Genomic DNA, 26,015 nt, shown 5'->3' with positions numbered 1-26,015 from the left:
TAAATGCATGCGAGCGCACTGACGGAGGCGTCCGGCGGGGGGGGGGGGAGTGCTTGCCTTGCTTTCGAAATCGAGCGCCCGCTCCGAGTTCCTCTGGCGGGGCGAGAATAAGGTCCGTCACCGATACGCCACGCCACTGAGCGAAGACAACTGCAATGGCTATATTTCATCGCCCGCTACCTGTGTAAAAGCTTTGAGAATTATAACCGGGGGAGCCTTATTCAGCAACAACACGTGTTATTCTTAAGAATTGACAATTATTAATTGTTTATTTTTCATTATACCATTGTTATTAATGGCATTCTGCTGGTTGGAGTAGGTTTGGGTGGACACGTTGACTAATCATTGACACACCTAAAACGATAAAATGTGATGCTCAAACACAAGCTGAGCCTTTTTTCAATCCCGCATGCTTGCTGCCTCCTTTCATTCTTTGCAAAATGCCCATTATCTACCTACTCGCACTTGGTTTACTCAACATTCCACCCTCTTCAATAGCCTCTCTCCATTGAAAGCCCCGCCTGCAACCACTTTTCTTGCCTCTTTTGAATTTCTTGCAACAACCCCCACAATGCCCAGTACTTCATCATTTGTTTTCCTTGCCGTCCATTTTACTTTTCACATTTTCCTCCGCATCCAATTCTCACAATCCTCTCCTTTATTCTTGTCTCAATGACCAAGGTTCCTTGCCGGCCAAACTACGACAGGTGAGCAGGTCATCGGTACACTCTGTATATAGATTGGTGGGTGCGTGGCAGAATTGTTCGCTGTTTGCATTAAATCATAAACTCACTATTTCCTTTTTACTTAAGGAAAAATAGGAAATGTCCATGATAAAGTATATTTAAATTAATACATAATAATATAGTTGGGTATCCCAGTTTCTACGAAAAATCCTTTGGTCACTGACATTCCCGGGCTATCTACACCCTACTCCATGTCAAAGTTTTCACCATATCTCTTCTTATCATCCTTACTCAGTCCTTTTCGTCGAATTACTCAGCTTCTTATTCCTCTTCTACGCCTAATCCAATTCTTCTTACAATATCCCATACGATAACATTGCTTACCCAAAAGACTATTTTGAATAGGTCAACCTGCTCATGACTAGGTCCTCCCCACCCACTTCTTGAGCGTTCTACTTATTGCCTTTGTTTTATTTACTTTGTTTTTCATTCCGTACCTACCTATCAACCTGAATTTGTAATGTACGCAACAATGATTGAAATCATTGGTTGGCTGGCTAACTGATTCTTATTTTCTGATTTTATGAATCCTAAACTTGCTTCCGTTACTTCCTCTAGATCCTCCCAAGCCTTATTGCGCTCTATCCTCCGCGCATGTATTGAATTGCTCGGGTGACAGTGGCCACCCCTGCGGTCTTTGGATATGAATAAGTGGCCTCTTTCAAGCGTGCGTCTGGGGATCGCCGGGTGTTCAAAGCTGTCATATCTGAAACGTGCAATGTTCTTGGGACACCATGATTGGCTTCCATTTTGTTTACTTCATGAACAAGATCTTTCCCAAAAATAAGTACAATAACTCTGGGGAAAAATGTATTGCAGATCAAAGTACAAATTGCTAAAATTCTTCACAAGAGCACACTTGTGTATCAACACATCACCTATTCTAAAATATTGGTGTGCCTTTCACTGTGGTCCAAGGCAAGATTTTTCACGCAAGCAATCTTCCGACGGCACCTTGGGGACCATCTCGGCACACCTTTCTCATGGCTGATTCTTCTGTAAAAATGCAATTCAATGTGGTTTTCTGAATATTGCACTATTCTGCTATCACATCCTGACACTTGGGGGTCATTCAGAATTGAGCATTTGTCTCACTTTTTACACATATTCATCACACACTCTGTTGTTGATGGACATTCCTCGTCGTCAACCTCCTCCTCTCTAACCTCCCAGAACATCCTGTGCGGAAGCAGAAAACCATCACTTGGGGCATTTCTCCTACTCTATAAGCATCCTTCATCCTTGGGGATCAATATTTCCGAACCCAATTTTCCAAGCTTAACACACAATTTAATCGCATATCATTGCTCCATGGAAAGTGGCATCGTGGATTCACGCCATGACCGTCGAACAGGGGTCCAGTCTAGCAGCAATCCTCACAGTGTAAATGCCCACAGCTAACTGACGTGGGTCGCGTTGCTTTCCCAAGATCTCCCATTACCTTTCCCGACACAAATCACCCCACTACAGCCATCTGCATAGGTGGCAAAAAATCATTCTACCTATTTTTTAGACGAACCTTGTATTTACGTGAGTGCCTTTCTCAATCTCGTTAATCCAGGATGTCTCAAGTGCTGGTCTTGTTTTGTCTTGAAGATTACCCAGTGAATAATGAAGCGAGTTTTGAATTCATAAATTTTACATTAACGCCGGCTTGTTTAAATGCTATATATCCGTCCCTTTGGTGAGTTTTGAATAATATTAGATTGGCACGTGTTTCATTATGGGAGGGCCTTCTTGTTATGTGGCAAACAAAGGCGCTAATTTGACTATTTCCATTGACAGGTGTAATATATGTAGTGCAATGTGCATGGATAGCGACATCCGGGGGGCGCGCAGCCATAGCGACGTCCGACCAGGATTACACGGATGCAAAGTGGGCAAGAGATGTGAGTACGAAAACTAAATGGCCAATTATGCTCAAAGACTTTCTGGCTCTGCCATTAGAAAGGTGGTTAGCCCCTTCAACTTTGGGATCTGCATCACAAAAGTCAATTCGCTTTGAACTAATGTTTCGGTTCAAGTTATCAACTCCAAGAATACTGTACTGAAGGAAAATAAAACTTGAATGTTGAATTCCTTAACTGGCGCAATCAAAATTAATGTTTTATTAATATATAAAAACTAATAATCATATATATATAAATTAATATTTACATATTAATATTAATTGAGAAGCCTAAAAGGAAAATTTACTTGTTAAAATAAGGGGACTATAATGGCCTAAAATGCGTGCTACAGAGCCAATTTGCAAATTTCAAGAAATATGGTAATCACCGAAAAAGCGAGGATACATAGGAATCACTTCCCGGAGACCACGCGCTGAACGGCCAAAAAGTTCATTCCAAGTAATTTTATAAATGATAACGCGGAACCTGTAAATCGCTTGCATGAATTGGAAGGATGTCTTTTGTTTTGAGTGATGATTATGAAAACGGATAATTACCCCCATCGTAATACGGTAGGAGAGACTATGTCAATAAAACTAGAGAGATGAGGTGCAGAACAGGTAGATTTCAGATGCCATTTTTTCCACGAACGATAAAGGATCAGAATAACAATGTCCGACCTTGGTAGGGTCATATTCGGGTAAAAAATAGTCTGGTGTGTATTCACCTCCTGCCACACCTCCTGCCTAGTGGTGACTTGCTGTGTACTAAAATATGTAAAGATGGTAAATATATGTTGTATTGCATCTCTAAGGCCAATCCACCGGAGATGATGAGCCTTTAATCATTTCTACAGTGGGCCCGCTATTTCTCCTTTGGGAAACTTCTTTGTGATTAATTACCAAACCCAGAAATATGTATTTACCTCTATACTTAAATATATATTATACATATATATATATATATATATATATATATATATATATATATATATATATATATATATATATATACAAATATATAAAAACACAGATGTAGATTTTTAGAATATAGAGACACAAAGAAAGGACACTCACAATTTGTTATTTTACGTTTCGACAGCACGGCTGTCGTCTTCAGAATGGCGTTCTCGGGGAAGAGCGGAGAGGATGTGCGGGGGAGAGGTGGGGGAAGGAGAGGTAAAGGGACCAATAGGAAATGAACAAGGGGGTGGGGGGGATATATATATTTATCTATATATTTATTATAGTATATTTAGTATTATATATATATATATATATATATATATATATATATATATATATGTATAAAACCATAAACAAAGTAATCAACCCGAAGGTCGGTTTAGTAGGTGATGGTAGAGTTCATCCAGTACTAAGCCCTATACGGCGTGTGAAATTCACACATCAAGGTAGGGGGGCCAGTTCCTTTCCCTGTGCCGGTTATGGTTTCCCAGGTAGATTTGGTGCCCGAAAAATCACATAGCTTGGGTGGAGCTGCAGGTGCCCAGAGTGCCTTGCCCGGAAATCGAACCCGGGACCTTCCGGTCAACGGTCCAACGCTCTACCCTCTGGATTATCGCGACCCTGAGGAAGACGGAGTTAAATTCCGTCGATTTTATATATATATATATATATATATATATATATATATATATATATATATATATATATATATATATATATATATATATATATATATATCCATACATAAACTTGAGGAAGGAATGAATATAAGTGACACATTCATAAAATCACTTAAATTTGCGAATGACCAAGATTTCGTTTCTAAGTCAGCCAAGGGGTGGCAAGAATTCGAAGTTCAGTTCGATAGATATGGGATCAAAATAAGTGTAAATAAAACAAAGGTTTTGTGGTTTTCCAGAATGAGAAAGATTAAGCTAAACGTTCAAGTAGGAGGGCAGAAACTAGAGCTCTCTATCAGGCTTCAACATTACATTGCTTCCATCTCCTGCATATGCTTTTCCTGTTTTCATGCAATTTTTCCAATAACGCTCTTGCTTCTTCTTTTGGGTATGATTCCTACCCTTCTCATTGAAGCCACTTTCCAGCTCATCCCAAAGGGTCCATTCCTTGCAATTGGGACAACAATTCCTTGCGAAGGAAATGCACTCCGGTTTTTGCTTGTAACTTGTTTCTTCGGTGAATCATATTTAAAAGAAATGAATTTAAAACTTATGATTTCAGGGTGTCGATGGCTCAATGCTGGGTCATTGCTTTCGGAGGAGAATCGCCTCAATGAGTGAGCTGAGAGGGAGGGCTATGATTGCCAGGAGCCTGGATCCTGTATTCAAAGAAATGTGCAGGTAATACACTTAATCCTAAGAGTAACCACTTTCCATTCCCCCAACACGCTTCTGATTCCATCGCACTCCTGCTCTCCTTTCTCACAGTCTTCCCTCTGCCCGCTTGTCCCATGGTCTTTCTTAAAAGGGCGTTCTCTCTATTGTGCAAACGACGAAGTTCTAGATTAAGGAAGAAATTAAAATATACTCAATTGGACGCGTTTAGAGAGGATGTATTTTTTATTGGATTGAAAAAATGGGTATTTTTCACACGATTATATGTGTGAAAAAACACCTAGTTTATTTTTCAGTGATTATGAATTTTAACAAAGTAGAGTCATCTCAAAGCATCAATTTCAAGATATGTTTTTCAAGTTATCAGTTAAAACTCTCTCGAAGAAAGATGAACATCTTCAGTTTCCATTTTCATAATCGAAGACCGGAATGTCAAGGAATATACAAGAGATTCTTGCTGCTTAGTACTTTTCAATATTTCCGATTTTGTCGTTCCATCCAGGTCCCCAACTGCCTTCCTCCCTAACGCCGCCTGCAGCCCTCTCGCCCTGGCAATTTGACAGTAAACAGTAGGCATCGTATTTTTCGTACGCGCTCACTTAATTTTCTCTAATTTGTTTTCAAAGTTCGAAGGCGGATTCAATGGAGACGCAATGTTAACAGAGAACACGAGTTCAGAGTGCGACTGTAGTATATCTAGACAATGCAAGGACACGAGGCGCCATCAAAGCATTCGGATATTCATGCACGTGTTGACATGCATGCATAAAGCACTCTTACGTACGCGCAAAATGCAATAGATGGTGTGTTGGACTATAAATCATCAAAATGTTGGCCTCCAAGTCGACACATAATGTATCAAAATAAATAAATATCATAGGTTACTGTATGTAATTCCTAAAATGGGCCTCGATAGCCCGAGTGGGTTGAGTTTTGGAATGGCGACAGGGGTTCGAACCCGGGCAATGGGTCCCCTTGGCTTTTGAAGCTGTGTGCTCCGGGGACCAGGTTTCCTGGGAAACCATAGTTCACGGGTTGGGGAGGGGGGGAAACTAGGCCCCCTTTTATATTACCCCAATGTGTAAACTGTCGGATTGACTAATGTCCTTTTTTTTAAAATTAAACATAGTGTTTGCGTATGCTAGCGTATCATGCGAGGGACATGATAATCTATCGGAGACGTTTTCTCCCGGTGACCGCCTCTGCCGATGAAATTTGAAGCTGTAACAGTTTCCTTGGTTACACAAGAAAATCTGGTGTCCTATTCATTTCCTAAAGCCTAAGTCTTTCATCGTGAATCAAGAGGTTCGCAACCAAATTACTCCAGCAGAGTCCTCTCTCCCCTTCTCGCAGCAATTTTGAAAACACCAGGTGGATGTTCACTAAACCTTATATAAAATCCTGATTTAAAATTATCTCCCACGAGTCCCAAATATTCACCGCGTATTCCAAATGTTGGTGTCACGTCAAAAACACGGTGTAGTTATGCAAGGCGTGGAGACATGGTCACTGAAGCAATATGATAGGAGGCTTTTGAATTGTGGGTTTGGAGAAGGCAAAGTGGACAGAAGAAGGGAAACAAATGAGGAAGTGACAGAGGAGGAGAAATATGGGGAAAGGGGAGGAGAGGGGATTTATGAGAGAAATCCTATGGAGGCAGGAAAAATGGATACAATGAATTCGCACCCCTAGAGTAATTACTCAATCTAAAATGGTCCCTGCAATGGGGCTCCACGCCAAACTCCCACGCTCTCTAATGTTGCACAATGCCTAAATATACACCAACAGCCCCCTCGTTTGAAAAAGTCAACAGTTTCCGGAGAATTTTAGAGATATTATTTTCATCATCTGTATTTCAATCCTAGGATTGGTTGACTGCAGCACATATCTTTCCATTCTTCTATATTTGAATGCAAGGCAAGGCTGTATGTTCTAGGGAGAGTAATGCGGTAGTTTCCTTATTCCCTCCGCATCGCAGTAATGCGACCGATGCCGTGAAAACTTCACTCGCCCGCAGCTGCTGCGCCACCGGTGCCTAATGGTGAAACTGCTCCCTTCCGCCATGGAGTTCAGGGGTAGCTTTTTAGTTGGGAGTCTATTTTTCCCGTTGCCTCGAAATACCATTTTGTATTTTTTATGTTAGTGTGTTGTTGTCTCGTTCCGAAATAACATTAACAAATATTTTCTAAGCTGAAAAGCTTTCGCCGGTCACGGGGATCGAGCCAGCGACCTTGGGCTCAACAGACAGCCACGCTACCTCCGGCCTACCTCCGTACCCTAGATATTATTAGGCATCATAAAAAATGAAAAACACTAAGATAATTGCCACTCCAGTCACCTTACGACAGCCGTTGCTAGGAATGATGGGGATGGCGTGAGGAGTGGGATTACATATAAGTGCTTGGGGTCATCGCGGTGCGTGATTTCGGACGGAGGTGATGTTGCTTTGTAGGCCCATAATGTGATGGTACAGGTGCGGTCGGGAATTTCGAGAATCTTTAAGGGCAATTGTTTTTAAAAGCATTTGGTTTCACATATATTTTCCTATTTAAAGTAAACAAGGTAAATGGTATTACAATGGTAAAGGTATTACAAGGTAAATGGAAACAATAGGGAATATAAATTCTCAGAAAATGTCATCTATAAGAAAGCTTCCAAAACTCTTCATTGGGTGATGAGAAACCTCAAAGGGAGCGTTAGAGCAACCGAGGAGAAGGCGTATCAGACCCTAGTAAGATCAGTTTTAGAGTACGGTTCTCTTGTATGGGACCCTCATGAAGAAGGTCATATTAAAAAACTGGAAAAGGTGCAAAGAAAGGCTGCCCGATATGTACTGGGGAAGCATAGGAGGATGGAGAGTGTGTCTGACATGCTAGAAACGCTGGCCTGGGAATCTCTACGACCTAGAAGGAAAGTAAGCAGACTTTGAGGAATGTTCCGCACCCTGAAGGGGGAGAAAGCTTGGGCAGATCTTAGGAAAGAGGCGGGGAATCCAAATTTTATAGGCAGAAATGATCACAAATTTAAGGTAAAATGCTGGGTACAGAGAACAAATAAAAAAATTTTCTTTTCTAGATAGAACAATTGTTGATTGGAACACCTTACCTGCAAAAATATTTGAGCCCTTTCCTAACAGAGTGAAAACTTTTAAGAATAGATGTAAGGTATATATGTAATAATTTGATTGATGCGTGGTGCATTATATTATATGTAATAGCTTAATTTTTTTAATTTATCTTTTTTTTCTTGCTGATTAATGGTTGTAAATGGGATGGGGATTCGCTTGTTTTGTTAAAGAGATTTGTGTTCTGAAGTCTGGTTTTATGTATTATCTTTTGCGATTATTTGGGACTTGTGTGCCACCTGACAATGTTTATCAGCACATGTGTATTTTTAATAATAATAATAATAATGATTTGGGCATTATAAGGGTGAATTACTGGAGTGTTGGCTACCGGGTCATTTGCCTATTTGTAACGAAATGCAATTTATATTAATAATTGAAAACGTGGAAGCTTTTGAGAAAAGTCCTTCCTCTTGAGTGGGATGCTCGAAGGTTAAGACTATTTTCCGTTAAAACATATTCACAAGTCATCGTGGATTCAAATTTTCTCCGAATTTCAGGCGATTATGAATTTAAAAAATGCTGTCGTTTATTCTCATGTGGCATGAGGTTCAAATAAATGATGCGGCATATTTACTCTCCTTCTTCGATATCTTTAGGATGGTGAAGGAAAAATAAAATGTATATTTCTTTGAATAGTCTTTAATCAACTCATTAATGCCCTAATTTTCGGAGAATTTCGAATTTATTGCCATATTTAAAATGTCATCATATGATTGTGGTGATAAACAGTTTCCTTCCTAGCCTCGTTCGATGCCGAGAGCGCCATCGGTAAACATTGCGATGAAGTACCACAAACATATGAGTATCGTTTGGAATGAAGACGGGACAGAACGAAGATTTCAATCCGCCTATCAGGAGGTGGCATTACAAATAGTAAGCATCATCGCTTTATCAACAAGCGCTGTTGAGAATCGTGACGCAAGAAGGCCTCTCCGGTCGTCTATGCTATTTTCCCTCAGTAATGCCGCGGGAAAGGTCGTCGTCGGCAGATAAGCCGCCTCGGATGTCCCCTCGAGGCCATTAATACCCCGCTGAGGTCGAGAGAGACACCAGGGTGAGTCGGACGGGATTACGTGGCGGCATTCAATAATTTCTCTGATCAACGCAGCTCCTCCGAAAAATATTTAACGTGGCAGATAAAACAGAAGCTGCGAAAATCCCCCTTTCTAAGATTTGTGTGTTTGAGTGGAAAGAAGCCTACTTCTTGTAAAAATCAATTAGAGCATTTCGTTTGTATGCAATGAATGTGCGGAACCGTATCTTAAGTGCGTATTCTTTGCCTTATCCAAATATAAAACATTTCAACAGTCTTTCAGCAACACAAAATCATCAGACCGTTCTAATATTTCTAACACAGATACTGAAAAATTATTGCGGCCAGTAAAAATCTTGTTTCTTTTTACACTAGGCAATTGAATTATATTTTTAAGATTATGTTCTCTTCCACGGAAGATCCCAGCATGGTGCATTATAGTCCTTGCATAAGGATACTCTGTTAAAGACGAATTTCAGGGAAGTCACGCCCACCAAAAAAACCAAAGCCTAAAATAACAGAGATACAGTTACGGGCGAAATTTCCAGGGTGCTCGGGGTAATCCGATAGAGAACGCCATACAAGGTTGGCATAAAGAGTATCGGTAACGTTTTTAAGTGCGGGATGATTGCAGATCGTATATTGGCATTGATAAGACAGAGACAGGGCACACACCTTTATGGCACTGAAATTTTGGCGATGCGATGGAAGATCTGCGTTTAAATCGACCTCTCGAAGGTCTTTGGACGGACGACCAAAAGAGCAGAGTCGAGAGTGTCTGCTTGCAAAGACCTCCTGCAGCGGCATCGTGACGATTCCCCAACCCCCTTATAGTCCCGACTTGGCATCAGCAGACTACTATATCCTATTACCAAAAGTGAAATCCTCTCTTCCACAAAGGACACCACCATGGGACCACTTTAAGTGCCGTCAAAGATGCTTGCCCGCCTACCCTTAAGGACCTTCCGCCTATCAGGGAGCCTCCAAGTCATGGATACGCTGCTGGCAGAAGTGTGTCGATGCTCAAGGGAAGAAGTACTTCGAAGAATATTGAAGCGTTTGTAGCGATATCTGAAATGCTAAATCTAGTTTCTCGATACTTTCCATACAAACCATGTAAACCATCTGCCCCACGTGACTGAACTCGTACCCAGTTAGATGGACTGACTACATTGCCCATGGCTGTTTTATTCTGAATGTATATTCTCGAAAGAAGAAATAAATTATTACGAAATAATTATATGCCATGGGTATGGAGTGTAGAATGTCACAATGACCGTGAAGCAACGAATGGTATAAATTGGCCGAATTAGTTGGGGAGGGGAATGATGTGGAACAATAAAGGGATGTCGGGACACACGCAACAGTCGCACGCACTCTGGTTGAAGAGCCGACCCTCAGTGGACCCTGGCGGCAGCTTCCACCCACTCCTTTGGTGTGCTCGAGGGCGACCACCGATGGAATAATAACTGGTGGCCGTGGGTCACTGGCGAAGGGGTTTTCCTTGCATGTGTGCGAGTGACTGGCTCACGAGTCAGACTGATGGACCGACTGTCGGCAAATCTCCCTCCTGCCCTTCGCTCACTTCTTTTCGTTTTCCTGCTAGCGTCTGCACAGCCGCCGTACGAGTCCCTCCCTCCTTGTCGTTCCACTCAAAAAAGTGCGTAGGGATACCGAAATGGAATGCGTAGGCTCGATTAGGCCTCACCCTCACTTACAATCTCTACTGCGTGAATCACTATACGGAGAATACGTACGTGGAAAATCTAACAAAAAATTATGATTTATTAGAAGAGTACTTGGTAAATATGATGAACAAGTCAAAGAGAAATTCAATCAGGCCGTCAATTAGGTCTCATTTAGAATATGCTGCAAGTATATGGGATCCTTGCGAAGTTAGATTGATTGCCGAATCGGATTGTACGTGCAGCGTAGAGGAGCTGGCTTTTTAAAACATCGTTATCTTAAACTTAGTAGCGTATCCAAAATATTAGAGTAGCCAGGCTGGGAATCATTCAATGGAGCGAAGGTTAAATTACAGATTGCATTAATTGGAAGAATGCCTATTATTTATGAACATTTATTATTATCTCCATCGTACTACGGTTGGAGAGATTATATTAGTAAAATTAGAGAGATTAGAAAAGTATTTTGGTTCTAAATTAGTCTTATGTGTAGTCACCCCCTGCCACACACCCTAGCGGTGGCTTGCAGGGTACTATGTAAATGTACAAAAAATTAATATAGTTAGAGGCACGATAAAAAAATTCAATAATGTGGTTATCTCGTCTACTCATTAAGAAAAATATATAATTGAAAAAAAAAAATTACTTTCGTAGCAGAAAATTTGCCATACATCTTAATGATGTAATAATGAGTATGTAATACTAATTACTTAGCTCACACAAACAGTTTAATGCTTTAGACATTATTTTTTAAATAGTTACACCCCACCGACAGGGATATGCCCCCAAACACGAAATCTTCCCGAGAATCAGCCACTACTTCTCCCCTATCCATATCTTCAAACAGGGATCTCTGGGAAGAAGATATTCTTTGTTTTTTTGACAAATTAAGTCCAACAGAATGAATAATTGAGTGATGATTGTCACTGTTAGTCTTTCCTAAGCAATTTCGTTCATTGAAATGAATTATCACGTGTCGTCGAAAATGGCTAAGACAAGAGGGGCAGAGTGTGAATTGTGCTCACTACAGAGATGACCTTACAATAATACAAAGGTGACATAATCATAGTAATACAAAAATGAAACGTGGGATCGGTCCACTGGCTCGGGAAGAGCATGATCAAAACGCAGTTTCCCCGGAGCGAATGAAGATTCAGATCATGATGCTGTATCAATGAAGTGTAACGCCCTATTCAAGAGAATAAATCAGGGAAGAGGGCTTAGGAAATGGAATGCAGATGAAGTAACCGGGACGATTAGAATGGAGGACAAGCTGGCAGGAGGAAGAATTTCGAGTGAGGAAAGGGAGAGGGGTAAAATAAAAGACCATTCTGAATACTTTCTTATCTCCATCCATTCCGTCTAAAATGCCAATCATTCCCTGCTAATTACTTCCCTAACTTTCTCCCTTCCATTGCAGACTCCAGCGAGGACGGTGTTTACATGTCTTGTGTAAATGGTGTCGGGGGGTGTTTCGGTAAAATAGATTTAGTATTTCATATGTTACTCGTACAATGCCTGAACATTCTTCAATCAGTACATCCCTTCTTGAGCGTCAACGCACATTTATACCCTTGTGGCTTTTCCACAACTCGAAGGATCCCGGTAGGCGGAAGGTCCTTAAGGGTACAAGCGCGCAAGCTTCTTTGACGGCTTGACTTTGGGTCCGTCCAAGTCCGTCCGGCCAATTCTCTTCCCCCACCCCCAACTCACTCTCCCATCTCTCTCCCCCCCCTCCCCAATAACACTCTTCGGAGCAACAATCCATAAAACTGGTAACGGATAGAATATTACTAGTTGAGATAAAAGCAGAAGAACCGTCGAAATTGGTTATTATTCAGGTATGCCTGCCACCGAGCAACCATACGGAGGAAGAGCTCGATAGGATATACGATCAATTAGGGGACATAATCGCGTGTGTTCCGGCGGGGAAACATTTGATAGAGATGGGGGATTGGAATGCGACAGTGAGCGAAGGAAGAGATGGTGATGAGGTGGGGGACTACGGTTTAGGCACGAGGAATGACGGCGGGGAGAAAGCAGTTGAGTTCTGCAGGAGACAGGGGTTAGTCATCACCAACACTTGGTTTAGACACCAAAAAAGACGCAGGTATACATGGAAAATGCCAGGTGACTGAGAAAGATATCAGCTAGATTATATTCTGGTTAGACATAGGTTTAGGAACAGTGTGATAAATTCGCACAGCTTCCCAGGAGCAGATGCGGACTCTGACCACAATTTAGTTGTTATGAAATGTAGCGTCCGTTTCAAAAAGATAAGGCAGGGGTGGCGGGTTAGAAAATGGAATCCAGAAGCATTTAATGGATTAAAAAGGAAGGACTACCAACAGTCGGTAGAGCAAATCATGGAAGATGGTAAAGAGCTAAGTACTATCGAAGAAAAATTGGAAAGTAACAAGAAAGGGTTATCGAAATCTGCGAAAGAAACTATTGGAACCCTTAACGCGAAAAGGACTAGGAAACCATGGATTGTGGATGAGATGATTACAAAGATGGATGAGCGGAGAAAATGGAAGAATATAAATACAGAATTAGGCAAAATGAAGTACAAAGAATTAAAAAATAAATTGAGGCGGCCAGAAATAAAGCAAAAGAAGCATGGTGGAAGACGCAGTGCGAGGGTATGGAAAGTCTGCAGAGGAAGGGTGAAATTGGTGCGCTGTACGGCAAAGTTAAATCGTTATCGGGAAGTAAGAAAGGAAGATCTATGCTAACAGTTAAAGAAAAGGCGGGTAAGGTAATAGTTGACGCAGGAAAGATCCAAGAGAGATGGAAGGAGTATATAGAAGAACTGTATAGTAAAGAACTCAGACCAACAAAGTTAGACATTGAAAAAGAATATGACGTAGAGAAAGACAGCTTAAGTCCAGACATAATAGACAATGATGATCTTAGGGGATGATCAGTTTGGGTTTAGGAAGAGGAAAGGTACGCGTGATGCCATTGCATTAATGAGATTATTAATCGAGAGGAATATAGAAAACAACCAGGAGAAGCATTTGCCTGTTTCGAAGATTTCGAAAAAGCGTTTGATAGAGTGAATTGGGAAAAACTAATGAGTATATTGAAAACAATAGAAATAGATTGGAGGGACAGGAGGCTAATCCGCAACCTTTACATGTCTCCGACTGCTCAGGTGCGAGTTGGGGACGGGGAGTCCGGTTGGGCAGTGTTAGGAAGGGGTGTAAGGCAGGGTTGCCCATTAAAACCGTAGTTGTTCAACGTATATGTGGAGGAAATGATTAAAGAGGCATGGGAAAACTGGAGGTAGGAATGAAAGTGGGCGGGGAATTCGTAAAATAAGTTTAATTTGCTTATGACTAAGCTTTTGTTTGTCAGTCAGCCCAGGGGTTGCAAGCATTGCTGAGGAAAATTGGAAATTCAGGGTGACATATAAGGTATGAGAATCAAGATTAGATAACAAAGGTTATACGATTTCCTCGACAGAAAAAGGCTAAGTTAAACATTAAAATAGGAGTGTGTTCCCCCTCCCCATGTTGAAGTTGCGACACCACCGCCGAACAGACGACTCGTCCATTACATTGTCTCCATACACCTCCTTTAATTGGCGATGAATATCACATGGGCGAACGTTTCTTGCATTGAGGAATTTAATCACTGCCCTCACTTCACAACTGGCGGCGTTCTCAATTTTTTTAAACATTGTAAACAATCACAGAAACAACACAGGCAATGCTAGCGTCACGCAACTTGGCTCAGAGAAGGCAGACAAGCCACTGAAGCTATCTGACCTCGTCCAGCGGCTACTCGCGTCGTCAGCACTTCATGCGGCACGAACGGGTACTACTTTCCGGATGACCCTCGTACTATAACTCGGAAGTGTTTTGGACCAACACGGTAAAAGTAGTAGGGAAGTAAGGAGAAGATTTGCACTAGTTAAAGAGGCTTTCATAAGGAGAGGGTAGTTGATGACAGGGACATCGAGTAGGATAATATGGAAGGACTCGTAAAAACTTTGATATGGAGCGTGGCTATGTACGGCGCGTAAACTTGGTCATTGAAGCAGGAGGATAGACGTAGACTGGAGGCTTTTGAGATGTGGGTGTGGAGAAGAATGGAGAAGGTGAAATGGACAGAGAAGAAAACAAACGAGGAAGTACTTGATATGGTGGGCGAAGAGAGGGGTTTTTTGGGAGCAATCCTATGGAGGCAGGAAAAGTGGCTGCAGGGGGTGTTGACCGGCAGTGGGATGTTGAAGACTGTGATAGAGGGTAGAATGTTAGGCAAACGAGGAAAGGGAAGGAGCAGGATACGGGACGGGATGAAGGGAGGAAGAAATTACTTAGAGCTGAAGAGGGAACTGATGTAGAGTAGGATGTTGGAATATGTTTTGTTAGGAGCCACAAAATATTTATTCGGTAGTTGTGTCCATCCGAACACCTACCTTAACCGGAAGATTACCTTAAAATAATGATATATTAATATCTTAGATACATAGATATTATATCATATATTAAATATGTATAAATATCATATATATAATATATATAACCTACGTGAAAATATCACGGATGTGAATAATGTTATATTTGTGAAGATATCACTGGCGAACAAAAACCTAGAAACACAGAGAAAAGAGACTCACACGTTTCCGAATTATCGGTGGTGGAGCCACCTTTCTCAAGATGGAGAAGGAAGGAACTCAGTTCTTTTTTTCTTTTCCTTGAAAAGTCGAAAACTTGTGTATATATATATATATGTATATATATATATATATATATATATATATATATATATATATATATATATATATATATATATAACACTTTTTGAAAGTCTCACGGACGTGAATAATAATGTATATCACTTAGCACTAGTGGACACAGACAGAAACACACAAAAAAGAGACTCACTATTTTTCGAATTTTCAGTGGTCGTTACCACCTTTATCAAGGAAGAGAGGGACAGAACTCTGTCTCTGTTCTGTCCCTCTCTTCCTTGATAAAGGTGGCAACGACCACCGAAAATTCGAAAAATAGTGAGTCTCTTTTTTGTGTGTTTCTGTGTTTTTGTCTGTGTCCACTAGTGCTAAGTGTTATACATTATATATATGTATAAGACTTATATATATGAGTGTGCATTTTACAGTATAATAAGTTAAAATTATATTTCCTTAGACATGCCTCTTCTTTTGACAATGAATCTTTGTTTGCTCTCTCATTTTACAGGATGAAAAAGTCATTAAGGAACTGCATGGTGAGGTACATAAACAAGAAATCTACTTGCGGGTCTTACGGAAGAAATTTTACATTTGTCCTCGTGGATAAATTTATGACCTCGGCTTGTCACAGCGAAGGAACCCATTTGTCCGGTAAATGCCTCCGAGTTTTCTCACTGTAAGGTTAAACAATAGAAGTTGGATTATATATATATATATATATATATATATATATATATATATATGACGGTCATTCCACTTTCCACGGTTGAACATTCGCTCCAGGTCTTTTGGAAATTGCCCGTGGATGAACTTGAATGAACTGCGGAACCCTCATTTCCTCCCCATCCCTTTGGTGGGTTCAAAAGATTTCGTTCCGCGGTGCCATCTCAAGGGAGAATTCATAGAGCTGGGCTGGAGGTCGTTGCTGATGGGGAAGAAACATGAAAAAGGTATTAGGTACAAAAGAAAAGCTGAAAAGGCCAAATGAACTGATTTCCGGCGAGGTAGATATACTATTTGAATATGTACCACGCCTTCGTGGACAGTATAGGAATATTGAAATATGTTCCAATAATCTGCGCGATAATAAACTGGAAAGCCTGTCGAAGGGGGTTCAATAAGGTCTGTCCCAAAATTATTATTAATGAGTCAGCGATATCAATACATTCACTCAAATATCTTCGAAATAAGCGCCCATATGCGTCCACACCACTCTGCCAGCGGGTTTTCTACGCCTCGTGCGGAAGGTGGCGCCCGGAATGATGCCAAGCTCCCTCGTCACGGCCTCGTCACGCTTCCGCCGAGCCGTGGTGACGTTCTTTCCGCACGGATTTGTGGCACGGTAGAGGAAGAAATCTGGCGGGGCATTGCCTAAAAAAATTGGATATTGACTCCTCATATGGTCGATCCGCGCGCGAGCTGCCTTTTGTTCGTCCGAAAGCAATCGCGGCACCAACTTCGCACACACGTTTTTTATGCCCATGGTTTCGGTCACAAGTCAATGCACATCACTTTAAGGGATGCCTAGTTCATCAGAAACCATGCGAACACTTGATCTGCGATCCCTGTCCAACGAAGCCTTCACTCTCGCAATATTTTCGTTTATTTTTGAGGTCGTAGAGCGTCCTTAACTTTCGGCGTCATCAACATCTTCTCTACTCTCCCGAAACAACTTGTGCCACTCGAAAACAATCAATCTACCAATTGGCGTCATCAGCATAATCTACCTTTGATATGCCATGAGTCTCTCTCCTGGTTTGTTCAAGTTTCCGCAAAAAGCTGGAAGGCAACCGCCACCGGCCTCCAATCTTTCCTGAGGGTCCTCTCCCTCGAACCCAGACGGAGAAACCGTCCCTCGGGAAAAAATAAGTCATACTACTTTTGGGATTGACCTTCTATGCCGTCCGGAGACACATACACACTTTGGTCAAATCTTTCGGTCGGCGCTCGCAGTGACCCGCCACAGACGCAACAGTGAAACCCTTTTGTGGACGAAATATAAATTACATCCACATTGAATGAATCCCACGCAATCAGCAATGCCACTGTTTCTCGAGCACATAAATTCGCAGATCATCGCTGGCGCTAGCATCGCCCTAGGGTCAACTCCCAGGAGTATTTTAGGCTCCGGAGTTCAGATTCGCAACTGCAGACCGGAGTGACCGGACATCCCCTCCTCGCATGTGGCTCTCCACAATCTACCGCCGAGCCCAATCAGTCTGCCTGCCGATGCGCGCCCCTTCCCTTTATTCACTATCTTTACGCTTCCGCCACGGGAACTAACTCTCTCTTACTCTACTTTACCCTCGTTTAACGCGGTAATGTTCGCCCCAAGTATTGAAGTTTGGAAATTTATTCGGAATCAAAATATGTGGAAACGTTACCTTTCACAGGGATGATATGTGAAATATTTAATGAATAATTTATTACAACTGCTTAAAAATAAGTGCAATATCTGTTTGGTACTAAGACCACGCACACGCGCCTAATCGGTGTCTCCCGCCTCGCCACTGCATGCATAACCACGTATTATGAGGGCGTTCTCAAGTTCGCAGCGCGATATGAAATCGGCTTTACTTTTGTAAGTTAATTTGGTGCTTATGTTTTTTGTGCTGACGTTTGCGACTTATTTATTGACTGACCATCGCATATTAATTCGAGTTATTCCACCTATTAATGGCAGGTTTCGGATGTTCTCAAACGACTATTATTTTAAATATTAAATAGTTCCCGGCTCAACCTTGTGGAAATTCATTTTAACAAAATTAATAATACAAGGTATCTTTCCACTGTCCTTTATTAGCGTACAACCGGTTTCAACGCTCAAGCGTCATCATCAAGTCCTTGATGTACCTGATGATGACGCTTGAGCGTTGAAACCGGCTGTACGCTAATAAAGGACAGTGGAAAGTTACTTTGTATTATTAATTTTATGACTATTATTTTATTGTAAAACATTATTCACATACAGCAGTAGCGCTAATTTACAGGGAAAAATATAACAAACATGAAAGAGGACAAAATAAAATAACAGCATGACAATAAACAACGAGAACCGAACATGGACAGGGGAAGAATTTAATTTTGATGAAAGTTGGGATAAAGCTTGGGTGGTGAAATTATTGCATGGTAAATTAAAAGGATGGAGAGTGTGAGGGAGTGAATTTAGAAGGGCGGAGTGGCGAAATAAAGGCGAGCGCTTGGTGAGACTATATCTACATCTACTTAATACCCCGCAAGCCGCCGCAAGGGCGTGTGGCGGGGGGTGTTAGGACACCACCCGTAATTTAGAAAAGAAAAAAAACCGCGTGCAATAACCACAAAATCATGCATCCACAAAAAAACATGCCAAAAATTCATGCAAGAACATTTACACCCCACACACATGCAAACACTCAAACTACCAACTAACATACACATGCACCTCAAAGTATACCTAACAGCTTTGCAATGTTTAATTTTGTTCCGACTTGTTAATTCAATGTTTTTAATATTTCTAAAGTGACTTCGGTTTGTTACTATTATAATGTCTGATTGTTCGGGGAAAGAATGAGTATTTGTATCTATCTGTACTGGAATCTACCTCCCTTATTTTATCTTTGTGGTCTGATCTACCTGAGTAGTGTGGGGCCATTATAATTCCTTCAGTGTCATTTGTTTTACTCGTTTGTTGTGAACCTTTCTAAAAGTCTAAGCCTCGCTTGTTCTCTCCGCACTTCAAGTGGTTCCCAGCCTAAATCCCCTAAGAGACCTGTCACACTTGTGTTTTTATCATAACAATTTTTAACGAATCTAGCGGATTTTCTCTGGACTTCATCTAATTCTTTTTACCAAATTTTCTCCCAAGGATCCCAAATACTTGCGGCATATTCCAAAGGAGGTCTAACTAGAGCAAAATAACACCTCTCTTTAACTTTTTCATTACATTTCCCCACCACCCGTTTTATGAAGCCAAGTTTCTTTAAAGCTGATCCGCATATTGTCCTGATATGTGCTCCCCATGAAAGGCGTGGTGTTAGCACAACCCCCAAATATTTAACTTGATTTGCCGTAGTCAATACTGAACCGTCTATTTTGTAGTTTATATCCTGTTCGTCGCTTCCTTTGTTCCAAAATTTCATAACTGCGCATTTATCTATATTAAGTGTTAATCCCCATTTATTGCACCATTCCGAGATATTGTCTAAGTCTCTAGAGAGTAGCTCTAGTTGGCTCCTTATTTCCCTGTATACCACCGTGTCGTCAGCAAATAACCTCAGATTGCTACCAACGTTTGTGCTTAAGTCATTAATGTATATTAAGAACAGAAGAGGCCCTATTACACTTCCCTGGGGGACGCCCGAAGTTAAATCTCTATCCGTTGAGCACAACCCATCTATGACTACTATTTGTTTGCGGTTAGACAAGAAGTCTCTAATCCAATTAATTATTTTCTCGTTGATCCCATAGTATTTAAGTTTATGTAACAATTTAATGTGTGGGACTTTGTCGAAGGCTTTTTTGAAATCCAGGAATACTGCATCGACTTGTGTGTTGTTTTCTCCCGATCTAAGTATATCGTGAATGAAGAGACCAAGTTGTGTTTCGCAAGATCTGCTTTTCCTAATTCCGTGCTGGTTGTGGATTAGTATTTTCCTACTATCAAGAAATCTCATAATGTTAGTGATAATAATGTATTCCAATATTTTACAAGAGATCGATGTTAAAGGAATGGGTCGGTAATTGGTTGGTTTATCCCTATCGCCGCCTTTATAGATGGGAGTTATATGGGCTAGCTTCCAGTCGCGAGGCACTGAGCCTTCTTCTATCGATTTTATAACAACAATATGTAAAAATGGAGCAATGTCTTCAGGTAATTCCTTTAATATTCTAGCAGGTATTTCTTCCGGACCAGGTGCCTTGTGTGCTTTGATACTACGGAGCAGATGTACTATTCCCTGCTTGGTCAGCGTAAGATCGCTCATGTGTTCCCCGGGTGGGTGTGGAGGATCGTTTGGTGGTATCATGGGAATAGGCAGATGGAGTAGGGAGTGGGTGCGGGTGGACCGATTTGGTATCCTGAAGTTGAAGAGAGAGTCAAGTTTAGTCATCAATAGTCGAGTTTAGGTTGTTGTGGAGGAGTTTTAAATCAGCTTTAAGTCTTGGGTTTTGGGGACTAGAAATGGATAAAGAAGGCAGAACATCGGGAAGTGGTTCTTTCGGGTTTTCTTCCCGAAAGAACCACTTCCTACATCAAAAATCTCCGCGGAAGCCTACATGGAAACTTAAGACAGAACATCATGTGAGTTACTTAGTTGTTGTAGTATTAAGGGGAGGCGACCGACAATTGAGGTCATTTGCGCCATTAGGGATGTACAGAAAAGGAGGAAGGGTGGGGAGAAACCCGGCGTCGGCATTAGCCTACTCTTAATGACGAAAGGCGCCAAGGGGTCAAACAGTTTAACGTCCCATCTGACGGACGGCGTACTCACTCGAAGTACCCTCCACAGAGCACCTCAAGCATAAAGTGATCGGGATACCACTGAAAAATATCTTCCAGTATTCGAACTCGGGCCCTCTCGTTGGGAAACCAGCACTTTAGCCACCACCCCACTCCGATCCCCCCTTGTTCTTACCGGGCGTCCAATTTGAAATTATGGGAATTATATTTCTTTTTGCGCGATAAAGACAATTTACTGATGTGGGAAAGTAACAAGAAGATATTAAATAGGTTCTTTCGGATCTTCACGTTTCTTTTGAATCAACGAAATCGCGTTAGAAGCTCTTCATGGTATCTCATCATTTTAATCCCCGTCTGTGGTAGCCACGCTTGGCTTTGGAAATCTTTTTTTTTTTTGGGAAATTTGGAAAATGTATATATCGTCGCCGGGATTCGAACCTCAGGGTGGGAAGCCAACACGTTAGCCACCGCACCATCTAGATATCGCGAGTACTTCCTTGAGTCTGCCCTGCATTATTACCTTCTTCCGTTGCTGCTCCCCGCCTTGAGCCAATCCACCTAAGATATATCTCCCTCGTCCACACCCACCCATCGCATTCTCTCGCGTCCATGGCAACATCCCACTCAGCCTCTCCCTCCCTCCCTTCTTCAGACTCCCCTACCTGACACTTCCTCTCTTCGCCCATCCTGTATGAAACCTCTTTGGCAGTCTTTCAACATATTCCCACCTTTCCCCGGCATCTCAAAAGCCTTCGACCTACAGCCTCAGGAAGCGTGTTTCATTTCATGATTCGTTTTCTTCCTGACATTTGTCATTTCAAGGTAATAGTAATGAAAATGTAATAATGTAGTAATGAAAAACAATAATGTTTAATCCTGCATAATTACAAATGTATTAATCATTAACGTTAATAAGCTGCTACAAACAGATTATAAACTGTTATTTTTCCAACGATGCATTCCAAATATCAAAATATATGGCGTAATAAGGAAAGGCAACAGCAGCAAGGTGTCTGGGTCTGCTTGTCTCTGACGCCTCTAGTCTGTGGATCGCCTGCATGGGAGCATGTGTCGATGTTCCAGGGCTCGTCCGCGGAGGGTGCTTGGCGGGGAGGAGGGAGGGCATTTCCCGGTGCCTCTACGGCGACCTCCGAGGACTGGCGACGGAGGGCCGTGGAAGCGGCGGAAGGTGCTCCAGCAGCGAAGCAGAACGCCTCCATTGCCAGTGAGTAGGGTGAGACGATGATATTAAAAAAAAAAGAAAACTAACTAAGATGTTTTTAGTTGAAATTGAAACCAATGTGCAACAAACATGGTGCATTTTAAAATTAATGCGCATGATTTCATTGTGACGGTCAATGACATCGCGTTAAAACTGGTCGGGAAATATGGTGGGGGGGGGGTCTGCCCTTTCAACGCAGCCGGTCGCTAGTTTGCTCCGAGCAGTCGTTGAGGAATGATATATCTCCGTGTGAAGTGTGTATTTCCACTTTGTAACACGATAGAACGTTCGCTCCACCATGATGATGTCCACGCGTCCTTCATGGTTACCAACTTCCTGGCCCGGAGCAAGTTTTGCTCGTGCATGCTTAGTTTTGTTTCCCCGACAGAAGGGAGAGAGAGCTTAAAGGAAAGCGTTGGGAGACCACGTGGAAAACATCCAGAAGCAAGTTACTCAAGGTTCCTGAGGGAGACATTCCCGTCGAGAGGAGTTTCAGGGTGCCAACCAGAGGCGTGGCAGGCACGTCTCCACGCAAGTGTATTATTGATGCTGGGGGAGAGAGTATTTTGAAGAATTTTAAGCGTATGTACTAGCATGTTAATCAATAAATGTACCCCTCTTTCCCAGAGAATGTTCTTTACTTTTATAGTGGACCCTGTATTTTCTTAGGTTTCGTGCACTTAGGAAAAAAGAACCTTCTTTGTAGGCTGCTGCAAAGCTTCCTTGCCTCCCCGCTGGCGTTTTGTTACGCCGACAACAGTTTCGCCAGCGTCACAGCTGACGCCATCAGATCGTAGTGAGATTTTGGTTAAGAAGAAGAAAACGTGGCAGGAAGAGGGTCGTCCTATCCATAGCGAAGGGCCCCATCCCACACACCCCCTGCGAAGGACTGCGGTACCAGATGAAGTACGGGGGTGGGAAGGCCTTCATAGGGCGGAGAGGCAGGTCACAATTAAGTGTCGTCTTCTCCGGAATCGTGAGTGTGTACGGAATTAAAAGGAACCGTGACCGAACAACTCCGCCATTCCGAAGTGGCAGCACATGCCTGTGCACAGGGTAAACGTGGATGAAGATTCTCGAAAGAATCGCGTTACTCTTCCAGGCTTATCCGCGAGGCCGTGGAAGTTTCTACACGCTCAGGAAAATGTTAATAAGGTAGACGGCTCAGCAGTACGAGGATATGGTTGTTTCGAAATCCGACCAATCGGGGAGCAGCAAGGACATCAAGCCTCCTATACGGGTAAAAGGTCGGCAAAAATCACATCTTCACTTCGACCTGAAGATGCCAGCTGTGACGTTGGCGAAACGGATGTCAGTTAAGCAACACGCGCGCCGAAACCCGAAAGCATGCAGGAATCTTCACAATCATCCATGATCACGCCGCGGCGAGGGCCTTCGCAAAAGCGGCGAGGGCCTACGCAAAAGCGGCGGGGCTAAGCGTCGCTGCCCACCACGGAGCGAGCATCATGGCTGCGTGCTGAGGTCAAGTCTCTTCTCTACGTGCGAGTGAAATTCAAACTACTGGTTTCATGTAGGATACGTTATTTCCCTCAGATATGATTATAAACTCCCAATTAATTACTGTCTTGCCGTGCTGGAAGGGCTTGTGCGCTCCGATGGCCCTTAGAGCTGTGCTAGCGGGAGCAATGATAATTGCTCCTGGTAGGGTCACCCATGCTGGATAGGTCAAGGGTTAGGAGTCGGACAAAAGGACTCTGACTCCTAACCTTCGACCTATCTGGCATGGTGACCCTGCCAGGAGCAATTATCATTGCTCCCGCCAGTACAGCTCTAGGGGTCATCGGAGCGCACAAACCCTTCCAGCGCGGCAAGGCTGTAGTTAATTGGGAGGGATATTTTTACTATCATAGTTTTATTCAAATTTTCGGACCAGCTTTATTCAAACGGAAGCAGAGCGTTTATTCTACAATTTCATCGCTAAGGGCTCAAAACAAACCCAACATTCAAAATTAAAATATCAGGTCTGAATTTGTATATTTTTAGTAATGACTGCCCTGCTATTAAATGGCCACGTGAAAGGAGCGCTTCACGACTTAAAACCTTTTGTAAAATTTTATTTGTTCGCAGATATTTCGACAAGGCTTTTGAATGCACTGCTGAAATCTTGAAGAATTGCAGCGACCCATCACCGCACAAGACTTGGGAAATCATTGTTAACCACACCAGAAGCAACTCATTCTGCAAAAAATTCATCTCCGGAGTGAATAAGTCCGATGGGGAGGTGACGGCGCCGATTGTCGTCGAGAAAGGACTCTGCGGAGAAGAGGTTTGCGGATTGGAGTCCGGCACTGCGTGCGTTGCTGGGGAATCTCAAGACTGCAGTGGGTCCACGGTCGCCGCGACCCAAACGGCGTCCCATTCGCCGGAGGTCGCCTTCCCTTCACTCGAAGGCGACCGTTCTCCCTCATCGCGTGACAGCGATCATCATTCCCCGCCTGGGAAAAGTGACGGAGTGGCGTTGGAGTTCGGAGTTTTCAGTGTTGCTTTTCCACTTTCCTTGGTCATCTTACTGTATATGAGAACGGGCATGGGTATATGTAGAAGGGGAGAGTAATTTGTGTGAATAATCATTCAATAATAACGAATGCATTCATTTAATTCAAGGTACTTTCAAATTATTCCGACCAAAAAAGGTAAGTATGTATTGGACAATACCTAACGATCACTAACGTCTTACACATCACATGGACTCCTTTTCGACCGGGAAATGAAAATAACTTGGTGAACTGTATATTGAGTTTTTTCTCGAGACGACACATGCTTGGGCACGGTGTCATGAGATGGATTGCAAGTGTCCAAACCTTGGTCGTCCCAATAAAAATTCAATGGGCAGTTCACCAAGTTATTTTCATTTCCGTGATGATAACTTCTCCTTTTCATTGCCCCCAAATGTTTCTCCCATTCGTTATCTCGCATCCTCCGCTTGCTTCCGAGTCATCCTAAAGCCCCTTCTCTAAATAGATTCCTCTACCATGCTTATCCCAAGTCCTCACTTCCGCCACCACCTTCAACATAGTCACACATCAAGAACATCTCTGACTTATTTCTCTGCCTCATTCAGATTTACCACAACAACTTTCTCTCTTCGCTCACCCTAGTTGAACAAGAAGCGATTCAAATGATTAACGCCTACCTTGTATAATCTGCTCATTGTATTTGCATCCATCCTTCTCGACACGCAAATCTCAAAAACCTCCTATCTACGCTCATCCATTTGCTCAAAAGACCATGTTTCCGATCCGATATCCGATTACATATTAATCTTTCCTTTGCGACCTTATTTTGCGAAGGAGTCGCCAATTTCTTTCGGGTACCAACTCGCCCTTCGCCAGCGCAAATCTTTTACCACTGCTCCACATTCCCTGGGTGGTGAATGATTTGAGTGATTCTTTTCCCTTCACGCGATTCTTGACCAAAGCAGCAAGGAATATCACGCAGGCCATTAGAACTTATCGAAAATGAAACGAGACCCGCTGTCGAGGCGGCGCCTTGCAATCGAAACATGAAATGAAAGGAATCGAGAGTCCTTAATGCTTCCATGGCAGAAAGGGCTCAGTTTCTTCAAAGGCGTTCTATTCATGAAGATTTAGTCTTCATTCCCCACGAAATTAGGTGATTTGCATGCATTGTTAGATAAAACAATGGAACTTGAGCATCTCTTCAGGTGCTGAAGCACTTCTACCAACATTCCCTCCACTTGCGCTAAAAACTGATCGAGACTAAAATTATTTTTGTTTCCCAACAAGTTGATATAGTTTGTGTATTCTCCAAGTATCGAGACCTCGAAGGGTAAATTATGAAAATCATATAGACAGAACAAAAATGAAGTA

At 42.3% G+C, this 26,015-nt stretch overlaps 1 protein-coding gene across 1 annotated transcript; it reads left to right on the top strand.

Moving 5' to 3' along the window:
* The first annotated feature begins 4,862 nt into the window (after positions 1–4,862).
* Positions 4,863–24,770, top strand: LOC139698971 (uncharacterized). The gene is made up of 4 exons (XM_071597965.1): positions 4,863–4,961; positions 16,011–16,153; positions 22,026–22,167; positions 24,253–24,770. Exons 1-4 carry the CDS (start codon positions 4,894–4,896, stop codon positions 24,737–24,739), a joined length of 840 nt encoding a protein of 279 aa, XP_071454066.1. The 5' UTR covers positions 4,863–4,893; the 3' UTR covers positions 24,740–24,770.
* Positions 24,771–26,015: the final 1,245 nt, after the last annotated feature.

This window comes from Hetaerina americana, unplaced genomic scaffold (genome assembly GCF_022747635.1).
Source record: "Hetaerina americana unplaced genomic scaffold, ioHetAmer1.1.p SCAF_9, whole genome shotgun sequence".
Lineage (NCBI taxonomy): Eukaryota > Metazoa > Arthropoda > Insecta > Odonata > Calopterygidae > Hetaerina > Hetaerina americana.
The sequence above is the reverse complement of the archived record's forward strand: the minus strand, read 5'-3'. Positions and strand labels throughout refer to the sequence as shown.

What these genes read in the sequence shown, in the direction of transcription:
- LOC139698971 (XM_071597965.1), top strand. Translation starts at nt 4,894, where the DNA reads ATGAGTGAGCTGAGAGGGAGGGCTATGATTGCCAGGAGCCTGGATCCT. An exon ending in GTATTCAAAGAAATGTGCAG is followed by an intron (nt 4,962 to 16,010) that starts GTAATACACTTA and finishes CTCATTTTACAG; the next exon opens with GATGAAAAAGTCATTAAGGA. An exon ending in GCAGAACGCCTCCATTGCCA is followed by an intron (nt 22,168 to 24,252) that starts GTGAGTAGGGTG and finishes ATTTGTTCGCAG; the next exon opens with ATATTTCGACAAGGCTTTTG.